This window comes from Bos indicus, chromosome 21 (genome assembly GCF_029378745.1).
Source record: "Bos indicus isolate NIAB-ARS_2022 breed Sahiwal x Tharparkar chromosome 21, NIAB-ARS_B.indTharparkar_mat_pri_1.0, whole genome shotgun sequence".
Taxonomy (NCBI): domain Eukaryota; kingdom Metazoa; phylum Chordata; class Mammalia; order Artiodactyla; family Bovidae; genus Bos; species Bos indicus.
Genome location: NC_091780.1, coordinates 25,326,469 through 25,342,285, shown reverse-complemented (window position 1 = coordinate 25,342,285; position 15,817 = coordinate 25,326,469). Strand labels below are relative to the sequence as shown.

The following is a 15,817-nucleotide window of genomic DNA, read 5'->3' as shown; positions in this document are numbered from 1 at the left end:
GCAACCCACTCCACTGTTCTTGCCTGGAGACTCCCAGGGATGGGGGAGCCTGGTGGGCTGCTGTCTATGGGGTTGCAGAGTCGGACACGACTGAAGAGACTTAGCAGTTAGCAGCAACAATATATACAGTAAAACCAGGAGTGATCATGAAAATCTTTATACCCCTCAGAGGTCTTCTGTGATTTTTTTATTTTCTAACCTTTAAAATCTCTCAGATAAACAAATTTCAGTGGCTTTTGAACCTATTTGTTAAAAATATTAAAACTGTAACTTTCTGATTTATAAGAGCAACGAATTAATATGAACAATATAAATTTATAGCTGAATTTCACTAGATTTTAGTGGACAGGATTTTAAAATGAGCATGATTTCATTAGCCCAGCCAATAAAGCAATTCTTCCATTTGGAATGAGGTATCTTTGTGAGGGGGCTTCCCTGATAGCTGAGTTGGTAAAGAATCCGCCTGCAATGCAGAAGACCCCAGATTGATTCCTGGGCGGGGAAGATCCGCTGGAGAAGGGATAAGCTACGCACTCCAGTATTCTTGGGCTTCCCCTGTGGCCCAGCTGGTAAAGAATCCGCCTGCAATGCGGGAGACCTGGGTTTGATCCCTGGGTTGGGAAGATCCCCTGGAGAACAGAAAGGCTACCCATTCCAGTATCCTGGCCTAGAGAATTTCATGGACTGTATAGTCCATAGGTTCACAAAGAGTTGGACATGACTGGGCTCCTTTGTGAGTCTTTGTGAAGAAGTGAAGTACCTTTTCTGGGTGTCATCAGACAAGGTCTTTGAATTGTCGTGTGGTCCTAAAGACTAATGATGCATTTTGATCACAAAGTTCACTCATGTTTTCACTATTAAAAATAGAATATTAATAACATTTTAGAGGGCAGTATTTTCTGTTTATGGAAGTCTGAAATATTGTTTACTTCCTTTTTTCCTTTGTGTGTTTATTTATGTATAAAATTAGTATAGTACTGCATAGGTGTATGTGTATAGTAGATAAAAGTACAATGTAGATGTGTTTCAAAAATAATTTTACTAACTAGGGCATGCAATGGAAAGTGTGGAGAACACTGGTGGACTGGGAGGGAAGGAGAGAAGAGCTTCACTTTCTTCAAGGGTAAATGATCATGCCTTATCGGAAAAAACTGAGGTGGAGCAGACCTAAGAATGGGGCAGGACACAGACAGACCATCAGAGATTGGAGATGTCACCAGGAGTTATAGGGAATTAGGCAGTTTCAAGCTCTAGAATTCAAGTATCAGGAAGAAAGCAGGTGGGGGTTTGCAGATAGCCAGTGCAGATAGGAAGGGCTAACAGAAGGGCTTCCCGGACAAAGGAGAGCTCCTTATAGTGAATGCTTCTGTTAAGAGCCCCAGGACCCCAATTTTCTGAAACCACACACTTTAGATCAATTGTAAAAAGGAACCCTCTAGGCTTAAAATGCTACTAGTAGGCTTTCTGATGCCTTTGATAATTATACTGAAACTTGGATTTCATCAAAACAGTACCTTACTGCAAAATTACACTTGTTATATATTTCAGATGGTATAGAGTGGGTGAAAAAAGTGTACCTGTATATTCACTTGATAATCCGTGGGACCATGAATAGAGCCATATAAACCAAATCCAACTATAGAGATTCTTCTGTTAACTGTGAACCTAAGGGAATGAGGCCAAATATCAAATAACATACAAAATTCAATAAGCATTCATGTTCTAAAGGCTTATACATTTTTTAAGTGTTACTCAGCACATCTAACTTTGCTCATAATAAAGAAAACTATTAAAAATTAAACATCCTGAGAAATGTCTTCTGTTTACCCAAAACCTCTAGCTAGAGTAACTTAACAGGAACTTAACTAGAATCTGTTGCCTGTACTGTACACCTTTGAGTCAAGCATTTCAGCCTACATGCCCACTTCTTTTGTCATCATTTTAGTCCACATCTGCCTGTACATCTCCTTCCTGAACACAGATGTGTCAACCAGCAGCATCCCAAACTGACAATTCCTCGGCTGGATGACTACTTCAGTTCAGTTCAATTCAGTCGCTCAGTCGTGTCCAACTCTTTGTGACCCCATGTATCGCAGCATGCCAGGCCTCCCTGTCCATCACCAACTCCCGGAGTTCACTCAAACTCACGTCCGTCGAGTCGGTGATGCCATCCAGCCATCTCATCCTCTGTCGTCCCCTTCTCCTCCTGCCCCCAATCCCTCCCAGCACCAGAGTCTTTTCCAATGAGTCAACTCTTCACATGAGGTGGCCAAAGTATTGGAGTTTCAGCTTTAGCATCAGTCCTTCCAATGAACACCCAGGACTGATCTCCTTTAGAATGGACTGGTTGGATCTCCTTGCAGTCCAAGGGACTCTCAAGAGTCTTCTCCAACACCACAGTTCAAAAGCATCAATTCTTTGGCGCTCAGCTTTCTTCACAGTCCAACTCTCACATCCATACATGACCACTGGAAAAACCATAGCCTTGACTAGACGGACCTTTGTTGGCAAAGTAACGTCTCTGCTTTTGAATATGCTACCTAGGTTGGTCTACTGAGGGCCTATTAGATGGAGGCACTGCGCCTGGCCCTGCAGAAATAATGGTCAACAAGACAGTCTCTGGCCCTACTGCACTTATGTCGAGGACACTGATTATAGATAAGTAAACAAAGAGTTAATCATTAATTATAAACTGTGTTAAGAACTGTGAAGGAAGCAGGCTGCTGTAACAGAATAGGTGGTGGAGGACTTGGGCATAGGACCTGAGTTACACCAGTGGATCAGAATGGGATTCCACACTAGAACAACGAGCAGGTCCAGTCTGGTTACTATAGTTAAGAAACAGACTCACCTTACTCCATTTATAAACGTATGAAAACTAGCATCAAGCACAAATGGCACAAATGACTGTATAATAATAAAGAATCTATAACATAAAGGAGTTATCCTCAACATTTCATGTTTCAAGAATTGAAGTCACAAGTTTAATTTTACTATTACTACTACCACACTATTACCACTTTATGAGCATTTCCTGTGTTAGGCACTGAGCCCAGTTCTTTATATGAAATATTTCCTTTAGTCATAATAGTTCTATATACTAAGTAACAGTATTATTTTTATCATCCTCAGTTTTTATAGTTGAAGAAACTGAGGTTTAGAGAAATCAATCTGCCTGGATTAAAACTGCATACCTGAGCTGGGACACAACCCCAGAGCTGCATGAATCAAAAGGTCACGCTCTTAAACATCATGCTAAAACTCCCAGTATGAGACTCTCCTTAAAATTTAAAAAATTTATAATGTAGTTTTTATTATAGAAAAGCAATATACTATTTTAAAGAGTTAGAAAATGTAGCTAAACAAATAAGAGGAAAAATTTAAAGCATCTCTAAATATACTATCTAGAGATAACTTCATTTTTAATTTGGTGCATTTCCCTTTCAGACTTTTACTTCTATTTTTAAAGAACAGAAAAATAGACTTTTTTCTGTGAATATACATGTACTATTTAAAAAACCATGCCAGTATATATTTTTATAACTTCATATAAAAAGGTGAAAGATTATTACCGATCCATTATATTTAATTCCTATATGTTAGATAATCTAGGTTGTTTGCAATATTTGTTGTTATATAACAATGCCACAATGAACAACCTTATAGCTAAATCATATCACAGTGCCTTGACTATTTCCTAGAATAAATTCCTGTAAGGAGATTTTCTGGGGGAAAAAAAAGGTATAGTCTTAAGGTATTAGATGAACTTTATCAAACTGCTCTCTGGGCAGATTATAAAACTTCACACCCAAGAAGGAATGAAAATCACTGCTATCTCACTCTCAACTACAAGTATCATCTTTTTACTGTTGAGAAACTGATGACTGACAAATTCTATTTATATTTGATTATTAATGAGTTTGGGCTTCCCTCTTAGCTCAGTCAGCAGAGAATCTGTCTGCAATGCAGGAGCCTTGGGTTTGGTTCCTGGATCAGGAAGATCCCCTGGAGAAGGAAATCGCTAACCACTCTAGTACTCTTGCCTACAGAATCCCATGGACAAAGGAACCTGGTAGGCCACAGTCCATGGTGTCCCAACAGTTGGACACGACTTAGTGACTAAACCACCACCACCACCATTAATGAGTCAGCACATTTGCTTATATGCATACTGTCTACTGGATTTTCTCTTTTAATGAAAATCCCACCCATGTTCTTTCCCCTATTTCTCGGCTGAGTGTCTTTTTCATGTGGATTTGAAAGCTCATGCTTTGTCAGTAATATCCATTTCAGAAAGTTTCATTTGTCATTTATCTTTCAATTTTATGGTGGTTTTGGATGTAAACATTTGACTTATTTGTAGTCCAGTTATGATCTATGCCAAGTTTAGAAAGGCCTATCTCATCCTTATAATAAACATTCTGTTCCAACACTTTCTCAGTTTCATTTTTTTAATGTTAAAATTTTAATTTATGCAAATGCTGGAAGATGGCATCAGTAAAGACTGAACTTTATTTTCCCAGTGGTTAATTCTTGCCTCACATTCTGAATGTTCATTTACATTAGATTGGTTTCTGAACTCTTTATATATACTATCTTATTATAGCTTTACAGTATTTTTCATATTAATACCACTCTCTTAAAAGAAGTATTTATTTTTGCAGATTAATTTTGGAATAGTTTTGCCAACCCACCCCTCCCTACCAAAAACATGCGACCTCTATAAGGAACTGCATAACACAGAGGTTAGTTCGGAAAGATACTGTCTGAATTCAGTCAAAGTTCTCCAGTTCTTTAGGTGGTATACCACACTGTACATTTCCTATAGGATTTAATTCTGCTACTTTGTTACTATTGCAGGTGGGTCTGTTTTTACTATTATAAATGAAAATTCAAACATTAAATTTTTTTGTTTTTGGCTGTGCTGTGTGGCTGGCAGGATCTCAGTTTCCCTGACCGAGGATTGAACTTGGGCCTCTGCAGTGAAAGTGCTAAGTTCTAACCACTGGACTGCCAGGAATTCCCTAAAAATTTTTACTGTGACAAAATATATAACAAAATGTACAATCTTAAGTATTTTAAAGTCTCTAGTTCAGTGGTATTAAGCACATTCAGACTGCTGCTAACCACCAGCACCATCCATCCCTGTAATGGAATTTTAATGACATGAGAACATCACTGGCTTTTGTAAATACATTTTGTAACTGACCACTATTCTTTTTTATTGGTTCTAACAGATTTTTACTGATCCTGAAGCTGTCTGGGTTAAATACTTGTTCTCAAAAGGCTTCCTACCCCTACGAGGTATGCTGTTTCCATGAGGACTACAAAGCACCACTAGCAGGCAGCCAGGGGCACCAGGTTTGCTGCAGTGCTTGGGACAGGCTCCCAAAACAAAGAACCCCTATCAGTTCAAGTGTCCGGTCAGAATTCATGCAGATAAAACACCTGTTTTTAACTATGAGCCTTGAACCTAATCAAAACTTATTTATAGAGCAAAGATTTTTACGGCAATTTTAATATTCACTGACTTTTACAAGAGGTGATTACAATTCAAATCAAGGAAGTAGAATTTTGGTCAATTCTCATTGTTTATGGTAGTTATATTTTATAGTTTTCACAAACACAGAATCAGCAAATACTAAACCACTGCACTGCTCTTGGGGGAATATGTATGCACACCCGAGGCTTCCCTGGAGGCTCCTGCCAATGCAGGAAATGAGGGTTCAATCCCTGGTTGAGAACACCCTCTGGAGAAGGAAATGGCAACCCACTCCAGTATTCTTGTCTGGGAAATCCCATGGACAAAGAAGCATGGAGGGCCATGGTCTATGGGGTCACAAAAGAGTCAGACATGACTTCGCGACTAAACAACAACACACACACCCGACTTATGTGGAGTATAATCTTAAATTCTAAGAATGATTCAGGTGTTTCCTGGGAATGACTGAGAACGCGCTACTGGTGTTGATTTGGGGGTCACAAATAAATTCTAGTGAGTAGATGAGTTCTCAAATATGGAAAAATAGGATGGACTGTAATGTGCTTTGCTTGAAAACCTTTAAAGAAAATGACAAAATTGGCAGCAGCACTCCACACCCTGTTCTCTGCACCTGCAGCTGTCTCGGCGTGCTGGTGTGCACAGGAACTATGTCTGATTGCTTCTTGTCTTTTGTTGCTGCCCAAGTGCCTACATGTTGAGGTATGCATTTTATTTTACTATCAGTTACATTTATTTTCCTTTACATTACACCTAAGCCATTATACCACTTAAAAAGAAAGAAACACAGGCTTCCCTGGTGGCTCAGTGATAAAGAATCCGCAGGTGACACACGTTCAATCCCTGATCCAGAAAGACTTCACATGTGCAGAGCAACTAAGGCCGTGCACCACAACTACTAAGCCTGTGCTCTGCAACGAGAGAAGCCACTGCAATAAGCCCAGGCACTGCAACTAGAGAACAGCTCCTGCTCAATCCAACTAGAGAAAAAGCTAAAACTAAATAATTGTACAAGAAAAAGTTACTCTTAAAAGAGAAAAAGAAACACATTATAAATTTCATTTCAGGTTACTAAAGGGGGGAATACAAAATATTTATTATAAAAGAGGGAGACCTAGATCTGATGGACTGCAGAACTACTAACATAGATGTTATCTGCAAAAAATGAAAAAGACTCTTCCTTTCCAATATTTATTTATATTGAAGTATACTTGATTTACAGCGCTGTGCTAATTACTGTTTCTTTATCCTTTATGCCTACATCAATCAGTGTTAAAAGAATACTGCTGAAATCAGCAAGGTTACCAGGCACCCCTATCTTGAGGGTTCAATAGTCTATTGTATTAAAATAAGTATTCCTCTAGACCTAGCCTATTAATAGTTATACCTGGATTGAGGGTGAAATTTTATCAAAAGTTTTTGACATCTCTCCAAATACACTGTTTATTTTTCTTTGATCTGCTACCATGGTGAGTTAAAGTAACACTAGTATTGAGCCATTCTTTCAAACTTCAAACAAACTTTCCCTTTTATCGTTTCTTTGCACTCCTTTTCCATTGATGGACTTTATTAGGAATAGTCCTACAAAACTCACTGTTGGATGGATGCTGCTTTAAAAGATGTTCAATGCATCACTCAGTGTCCTCTTTTTAAGAAACCACAGGAGGAACTTAAGTCTCCATATCTGAAATGGCCACACTTCTCCTGAGCAATATGTGTGCCTTTCATGTTATAAACACTTCAATTTCTGTAACTTTACAGCTTCAGAACCAAACTTAAGATGTCAGAACTTGGATCTTGCATATTTATCTCCACTGGATGTATTTTTCCAACTCTGATTTATCTTTTTTTAAATTGGAGTATAGTTGATGTACACCTATTTCTGATTTACACCTACTTGCTTTTATAGTATTATCCTTGTGAGGTACTGCCAGACTCAATAAGCTATTTTTGGTAGGATGTCTTTTCTATATCAGTGAGCTTGTTAGATTCCTGTATAAGGGTTAGGCTTCCTTCAATAATTAACCAAGAAGTATTTTCTTCTTTGAATGTTCAAGGAAACAATTTGTTCCCTGAAGGTCTGATCAAACTCACCTGTCAAAACCACCTTGTGAAGGGACAGTTCTTTGATAACTTTTAATTTCTTCCATGGTAACTGGTCTAGTCAGGCTTTCTTCTTCAGTCAATTTTGATTATTTATATTTGCCTATAAAATGATCCATTCCATGAAGATGTTCAATTTATTAGCACAGAGTAAACCCAGAATTAAAATAAAAACGTCTTCAGTATATGATTATATTCCATTATTTGTAGATGTAGTTTATTACCTTTGCTAGAGATTTACTTTATTGGTCTTTTTCAGGAACCAGCTTATGGATTTAGCAATTCTACTATTTTTAATTCATTAATTTCTATTTTTATCTATTTCTTTTCTTTTTTCATATGGTTTTTTTGCTGTTCATTTTCTAGCTTCATGGGTGAAATGGTTAAATCATTTATTTCTACTCTATTTAGTAAAAGTAGTTAATTATTGCTAATTCTCTCTGTGATGCTTTGGCCTCATCCCCTAAGTTTTCATATATAGTATTCTCACTGTGTGAATTACTACTAAATAGGCCACAAATGCATTTTTATTTCTATTTTAACCCAATAATTATAGGAGTCCTCTCCCCCTTGGGAGTTCTAGTTTTAAACAAACTTGCTGTTAGTTTCTGGTTTTACACCAAAGTGCTATTAACATTCAATAAGTGAAAAATCCAAAAGGTAGGTTTTATGAAAACAGATACATATCCTATTTTCACATTTAGCCTAAGAAACACGGTAGGGCAAATATAAATTCCAAAAGGATTATATGCATACATCTTTTAAGATTAAAAAATTTTTTCCCATTCAAAATTGTTATAAATGTATACTGAGGTATTTTCCATGTAACACCTATGCAAAGAAAAAACTTACATTAAACTGAGTTAATGTTCAATGTATTAAACTGTAGCCCTAAGACTGTTAAAACAGTGTTTGGTCAATTAAGGTCTAGACTTCAGCTCCCCACCAGTGACAATCCTTACAAAACTCATAGCCCCATTCAATCCTTCCTTACTTTACCTGTTTCCTGAAAGGTTCCCTCGCTCATAATTCAGTAAGGAGACCAGTAAGCCTCCCTTGTTGCTGTATCAAGTTAGACATGTATTAAACAAAGTATAAAATAAAATGTAGTAAATCATCTCCCAGGATATGAACAGAGAGTCAAAGGCTAACCCCTGTCCTGCCCACTCCTGAGACTCCGATGCGGCAGATACCTGATCCGGTCACTCGTGCCACTGTAGCCCCACCGGCTCTCTACTTGCTGGAACCTATTGATGCAGCACTCCTTTCCTCTGAGGCAGCATCTCGGTCGATCAATGTATTCAACACGGGGTTTAGGATTGACAGTGAAATGAAGAAAGAGATTGACCACCTCCCGATCTGACAGAATTCCAGACTGAGCAGGACCTGTAGAAATAAAAGCATAAACCTCAGTAAAACTAACTTCACTACAATTCCTAACTGTGTAATAGTCCACATAATAAGGTGAATTCAAATGGGAAAGATGTAAAGCAAAAATGAGGTAAAAAAATCTTAGCATATGTTCAGTTCAGTTCTGTTGCTCAGTTGTGCCCAACTCTTTGAGACCCCATGGACTGCAGCACGCCAAGCTTCCCTGTCCATCACCAACTCCAGGAACTTACTCAATATGTAATTTTGTAATTACATATTATAATATGTAATTTTAGCATATATTTAAAACTTTTACTAAATTCATCTGAGGTTAACCTAATATATAAGTGTGCAAATCACTGATAAATCAAAGCTTAGGTGAAACCTTGAGCTCAGAGAAAGATCTCTGGACTTTGCTATCCATTCACCCTCTCTGAGGATTCTGTTTATCAGAAAGGAAAAGTGAAGAAATGCTTACAGTGGTAGACAAGACTTATTCTGACCTTTCCATTCCTCACCTGTCTGAGGCTATAATTGAACAATGGAATATATACAGGTGGAAATAGATGGCACAGTGCTCTTTCACTGTGAGATTTTGAAATTAGCAGAGGGCAGGAGTTAAGACTTGAAGAGTTGTGAAAGCAGCATCTCACATGCTATACTTCTCTCACTCACTGCTTCTGAGAAAACTCCAAACTGCTTAAATTTACCCAGGAATAAATGCTATTCCTCATAAAAGATGCCAGGAGATCTCTTCCAAGGCTGGAAAAACAATTTAAATAAGAGATTGCAATACACTAGAAATTTGGTTTCAGTTCAGTTCAGTTGCATCCGACTCTTTGCAACCCCATGAACCGCAGCACGCCAGGCCTCCCTGTCCATCACCAATTCTCGGAGTTTACCCAATCTCATGTGCATCGAGTCGGTGATGCGATCCAGCCGTCTCATCTTCTGTCATCCCCTTCTCCTCCTGCCCTCAATCCCTCCCAGCATCAGGGTCTTTTCCAATGAGTTAACTCTTCACATGAGATGGCCAAAGTATTGGAGTTTCAGCTTCAGCATCAGTCCTTCCAATGAACACCCAGGACTGATCTCCTTTAGAATGGACTGGCTGGATCTCCTTGCAGTCCAAGGGATGCTCAAGAGTCTTCTCCAACACCACAGTTCAAAAGCATCAATTCTTCGGCACTCAGCTTTCTTCACAGTCCAACTCTCACATCCATACATGACTGCTGGAAAGACCATAGCTTTGACCAGACAGACCTTTGTTGGCAAAGTAATGTCTCTGCTTTTGAATATGCTATCTAGGTTGGTCATAACTTTCCTTCCAAGGAGTAAGCATCTTTTAATTTCATGGCTGCAATCACCATCTGCAGTGAAATTTGGTTTAGGAAGCTATAAATCATATTTTAACAGAAAACACCCTAATTTTTAATAAAATATTTTAAAATATCACACACAAAATATGTGTGTGCCCTATGGTTCATTTGGAATCTCTGGATAGAGAATAGTCTGAATAGAGACTGTAAAGAAGAAAAAATACAATTACAAACTTAAAACATGCATTTTAGAGGGGGAAAAAAACAATAGAACTGGAACTGCATAAGATCAGAAGAGAGATGGAGGTGAAAACTCATGTAACTTTCTGAGAATAACAAGAGGTAAGACAAAAGAATTAAAATGTTAAACGTTATTAAAATGGATGATAAAAAGCAGAGTTCAACATATAGTAACTAGCATTCCTAAGAACTAACAAAAATAGGATGATGCAGTAATTCAAGGTACTGGTACATCTCGCTTTATTATGTTTCGCAGATATATTTTTATTTTTTCCCACAAATTAAAGGTTTGTGGCACCAAACAAGTCTATTGCCGTCATTTTTCCAACACCGTTTGTTCACTTTGTGCCTCTGTGTCACATTTTGGTAATTCTTACAACAGTTCAAACTTTTCCATTGTATTTGTTATGATGATCTGTGATCAGTTACCTTTGATGTTACTACTGTAATAGTTTTGAACCACACCCATAAGACTGTGAACTTGATGGATAAATGTGTGTGTTCTGACTGCTCCATTGATCAGCCATTCCCATCTCCTCCTGAGATACAACAATAATGAAATAAGGCCAATTAACAACCCTACAGTGTCCTCCTGTGTTTCAAAAAAAAGCAACAGTCACACATGTCTCCTTTAAATCAAAAGCTAGAAATGATTAAGCTGAATGAGAAAGGCACGTCAAAAGCTAGATCTCTGGCACCAAACATTAGCCAGGCTATGGATGCAAAGGAAAAATTCCTGTAGAAAATTAGGTGCTTCTCCACTGAACACATAAATAATAAGAAAGCGATATAGCCTTAAAGCTGATGTGGAGGAAGTTTGAGTGGTTTGGACAGATCAAACCAGGCACAACAGTCCCTTAAGCCAGAGTCTAATCCAGAGCAAGGCCTAACTCTCCTCAAGTCTGTGAAGGCTGAGAAGAGTGAGGAGGCTGCAGAAGAAACATCTGAAGCCAGCAGAGGTTAGTTCAGGAGGTGTAAGGAAAGAAGTTGCCCCCTGACATAGAAGGGCAAGGTGAAGTAGCTGATATAGAAGATGAAATGACTTATTTAGAAGATCTAATTAAGATAATTAATGAAGGTGACTACACAAAACAACAGATTTTCAATGAAGACAAACAGCCTTCCATCGGAAGAAGATGTCATCTAGGACTTTGACAGCTAGAGAGGAGAAGTCAATGCCTGCCTTCAAAGGACAGGTTGACTCTCTTGCTAGGGATTAATACAGCTGGTGACATTCAGCTGAACTCAAGGCTCATTCACCAATCTGAAAATCCTAGGGTCCTTAAGAATTATGCTAAATCTGGATCAAAGAGTGTAGAGTTTCAAGCCTTATTATTTAAGAAGTACATTTTGTAAAGCTACAGATTCCTCTGATGCATCTGGGCAAAGTAAACTGAAAATCTGGAAAGGAGTCACCATTTTAAATGCCACTAAGAACATTTATGATTCATGGGAAGAGTCAAAATATCAAAGCCAAACAAAGTTTAGAGGAAGTAAATTGCACCCCTCATGCGTAACATTGAGAGGTTCAAAGACTTCAGTGGAGAAAGTAACTGCAGATGTGGTACAAACAGGAAGACAACTAGAATTAGAAGTGGAGCCTGAAAATGTGACTAAACTGCTACACTTTCATGGTAAAACTTGAACACATAAGGAGCTGCTTCTACAGATGAGAAAAGAGGTTTCTTGAGACGGAATGTCCTCCTGGTGAATATGCTGTGAAGACTGTTGTCATGACAACAAAGGATTTACAGTATTACATAAACGTGGTTGATAAAGCAATGGCAGAGTGTGAGAGGGTTGTCTCCAATTTTGAAAGAAGTTCTACTGTGGGTAAAATGCTATTCAACAGCATTGCCTACCACAGAGAAATCACTTGTGAAAGGAAACAATCTGTAAAAGGAATCAATGCGGCAGATTTCACTGTTGTCTTATTTCAAGAAATTGCCAAGGCCACCTTGATCTTCAGCAACCACCACCCTGATTAGTAAGCATCCACTAACATCAAGGCAAGATCCTCCACCAGCAAAAAAATTATGACTTGCTAAAGGCTCTAGTGTTCTTTAGCAACAGTCTTTTTAAATGTAGTTATGCACTTTGTTTTTTAAGACATAATAGTACTGCACACTTAATAGACAACAATATAGTGTAAATATAACTTTTATATGCACTGGGAAACCAAACAATTTGTGTGACTCACTCTACTGTGATATTCCATTTATTGCGGTGGTCTGGAATCTAACCCACACTATCTCCAAGGAATGCCTGTATAATAAAATTTCCTTAGTTGAAAAAAGAAGTCTTCAGATCATGAAAAACACTTTCAGATACATACCATATACCTGTTTAAAGAAAGTAATCAGGAATACACTCGGGATGAGCACTAAAACCAATACAACCTATAGTTAAGTCTAAGAGAGTTGTATTTTTGCAGCATGTTGTGCGGGTGTACAATCTACGTAAAGTAGTCAAAAGGTGAAAGGATGAAACACCATACTAACATTCATATCTGAAATAGAAAGGCCAATAAATACTGTTTTATTATGAAATGGAGAATTAAGAAAATTGAAAGGGAAAAAATTAAATGCAAATTTATTATTTCCTAATCTCTAGAAGGAAAAAAAAGTGTTAAACACACACAGTAGCAAAAAAGAGAATATAAAGGGAATTCTCCCCAAAACATTTTTGAAAAATATAATACAGAATAATATGCACAACAGAAAACAGCATGCACAACAGCAAAAGAAGAAATGTTATTTGACTACATAAAAATATTAAGAAGTCTGTGGGATGGAACAGCCTACGTTTGAGAACAACTATGGGCTTCCCTGGTGGCTCAGATGGTAAAGAATCCGACTGCAATGCAGGAGACCCAGGTTCGATCCCTGGGTCGGGAAGATCCCCTGGAGAAGGGAATGGCTACCCACTCCGGTATTCTTGCCTGGAGAACCATAGATGAAACAGTACATAAAACAGTTATTTCACATTAACAGTGAACAACTGAGACAGTGTTTCAGAAGCGAAGTGTACGGAGATTAAGCCCTATATTTGTCATCACTTTCCCCTTGGAATACTTGCTGATCTGCTTCACAGAGCTTTAATGTCACACAGAAACGGGCAATCTAGAAACTGCAGTCCTCACTCAACTGAAGAGACAAAAAGCCACCAAGGCAGCCAGACAATGATCTGGAGGAGAATACTTAATAGACAAACAAGATCAACATCTTGTGCATGACTTCTCCTTGAAGTATTGGTCAATTCCTAAGCTATGCACAAGAAAGAGAAAACCATGACACCAAGAAAACAAGCAGAAAAGAGCTGCTAAGAGATAAACAGTTAAAGAGAAATTTCTGTCTTAATGTTGGGAAGAAAAATGCCCAAATATTTGAAAATTAAGCTATGTATTTATAGCCCTTGGATAAAAAAAAAATTACCATGAAAATAATTTGTATTGAATGGCAATGAAAATACAACATATCAAAATTTCTGGGGGAAAAATGGATGTTTAGACAGAAAACTAGACATGAAAAGAATAAAGTTGAAAGCCACTGTTTTGGGTGTATCTCAAAAAGTCATAATGACTAAGTAAATAATCCCCAGCAAATTAAAATTACAGGAAATAATAAAGAAAAAAGCAGAAATCAGTGAAATGGAAAACATATATAAAGAAATTAATAAAGCCAGAAGTCAGTTCTTGGAAAAAACTAACAAAATGGATAAACTCCTAGGCAAGGCTGATTAAAGGCACAATAAATCACTATCAGAAATGAAATAGGGGACATAATTTAGATTTCACAGAGATAATAAAAGGATATTATGAAATTCACATTAATAAATTAAAGGTCTAGATGAAACTGTTACAAAAAGAGGAAACCTGAAAAGTCTTACTCTACTCAAGAAATTGTATCTCTAATTAAAATACTTCCACAAAGAAAACACTAGATCCAGATAGCTTCACTGATGAGTTGCCCTAAACATTTAAGGAAAAATAGCACCAATTTTATATAAACTCTTGAATACTGAAAAAAGAAATATTCCTTAGTTTTGTATGAGTCCAGCATAAACTTGATAATCAAAAATCTGATAATTTCATTACAAGAAAGGAAAATTATAGACTAATTTCACTCATGAAGCAGTCCTTAAAATATTTTTTAAATTTGGTAAAGAGGATCTAGTAATATATAAAAAGAATAATGCATGACAACCAAGTCTGGTTTATGTAAGGAATCCAAAGGTTTAACTTGGAAAATCAAACAATCCATATTAAGAAAATTAAAGGGGAAAACTGCATCACTATCTCAACAGAGGAGAAACATTTGATAAAATTCACAATAAAACTCTTAGCAGAGTAGTAATAGAAGGAAACTTTCTTAATCCAATAAAGGCTATCTACAAAAAATTTACAGCAAGCATAAATTCCTCTGTTGGGAAATACTGAAAACTTTCTGCCTAAGATGAAATAATACAAGATATCCACTTATCCATACCTCTTAGCACGCTCAAGCTTCTAAGTCATACAGTAAGGCAAGAAAAAGAAATGTCTTAAGGATTAGAAGGAAAGAACAGAATTATCATTGTTTGCAGATCACCTAACTGTACATGTAGACTATGCACAATGAACTACAAATGAATTATTAGAATTTGTGATTTTAGCAAGGTCACTAGATACAAAGTCAATACAGGAAAACCAACTGCACTTCTACTGGCAAACAATTAATTAGGACATGAAAATTAAAAAAACAATCACTATAATAACATTTAGCAAGCCAAATATGTACAGAATAAACCTACCAAAAAATATGCAAGACGGCTACCAGAAAACTCAAATATTAATACTACTAAGAGAAATGTTTAAAGACTTATATCAAAGTTTATGGATTAGAAAACAGAGTATCATAAAAATATCAATTATTCCCACACCAATCAATGGATTCTATGCAATTCCAATCAGAAACCCATGACTTTTTTTTGGGGTGGAAACTAAAAAGCTGCTTAAATTGTTTATATGAAAATACTTAAGACCAAGAATAGCCAAGATAATACAGAAGAACAAAGCTAGAGGATTTTCACTATCAGATTTCAAAATTCACTTTAAAACTACAGAAATGAAAACTCCACAGATTGGTTCAAGTATAAATAATACAACAGCAGAGTCAAATAAATATTACAGAAATAGATTCATTCATATATAGTGAGTTGATTTACAAAAGTTAGCACTGCTGTAGCTCAGTTGCTAAAGAATCCGCCTGCAAGGCAGGAGACCCCGGATTGATTCCTGGGTAGG

The 15,817-nt window shown here is 37.1% G+C and overlaps 1 protein-coding gene across 6 annotated transcripts in view; it reads right to left on the bottom strand.

Annotated features, from left to right (window-relative positions):
- Nucleotides 1-15,817, bottom strand: part of BTBD1 (BTB domain containing 1) — a 51,926-nt gene that overhangs the window by 4,937 nt on the left and 31,172 nt on the right. For 5 of the 6 annotated variants that reach the window (XM_070775226.1, XM_070775224.1, XM_070775225.1 and 2 more), the window contains 2 exons: nucleotides 8,797-8,989; nucleotides 1,578-1,665 (listed from right to left, as the gene is read on the bottom strand). In XM_070775226.1, the coding sequence (XP_070631327.1) occupies nucleotides 1,578-1,665; nucleotides 8,797-8,989 (281 nt within the window). Of the gene's footprint in view, nucleotides 1-1,574; nucleotides 1,666-7,594; nucleotides 7,707-8,796; nucleotides 8,990-15,817 lie in introns of those variants that run through there. The other variant, XR_011562585.1, reaches the window with a different exon arrangement.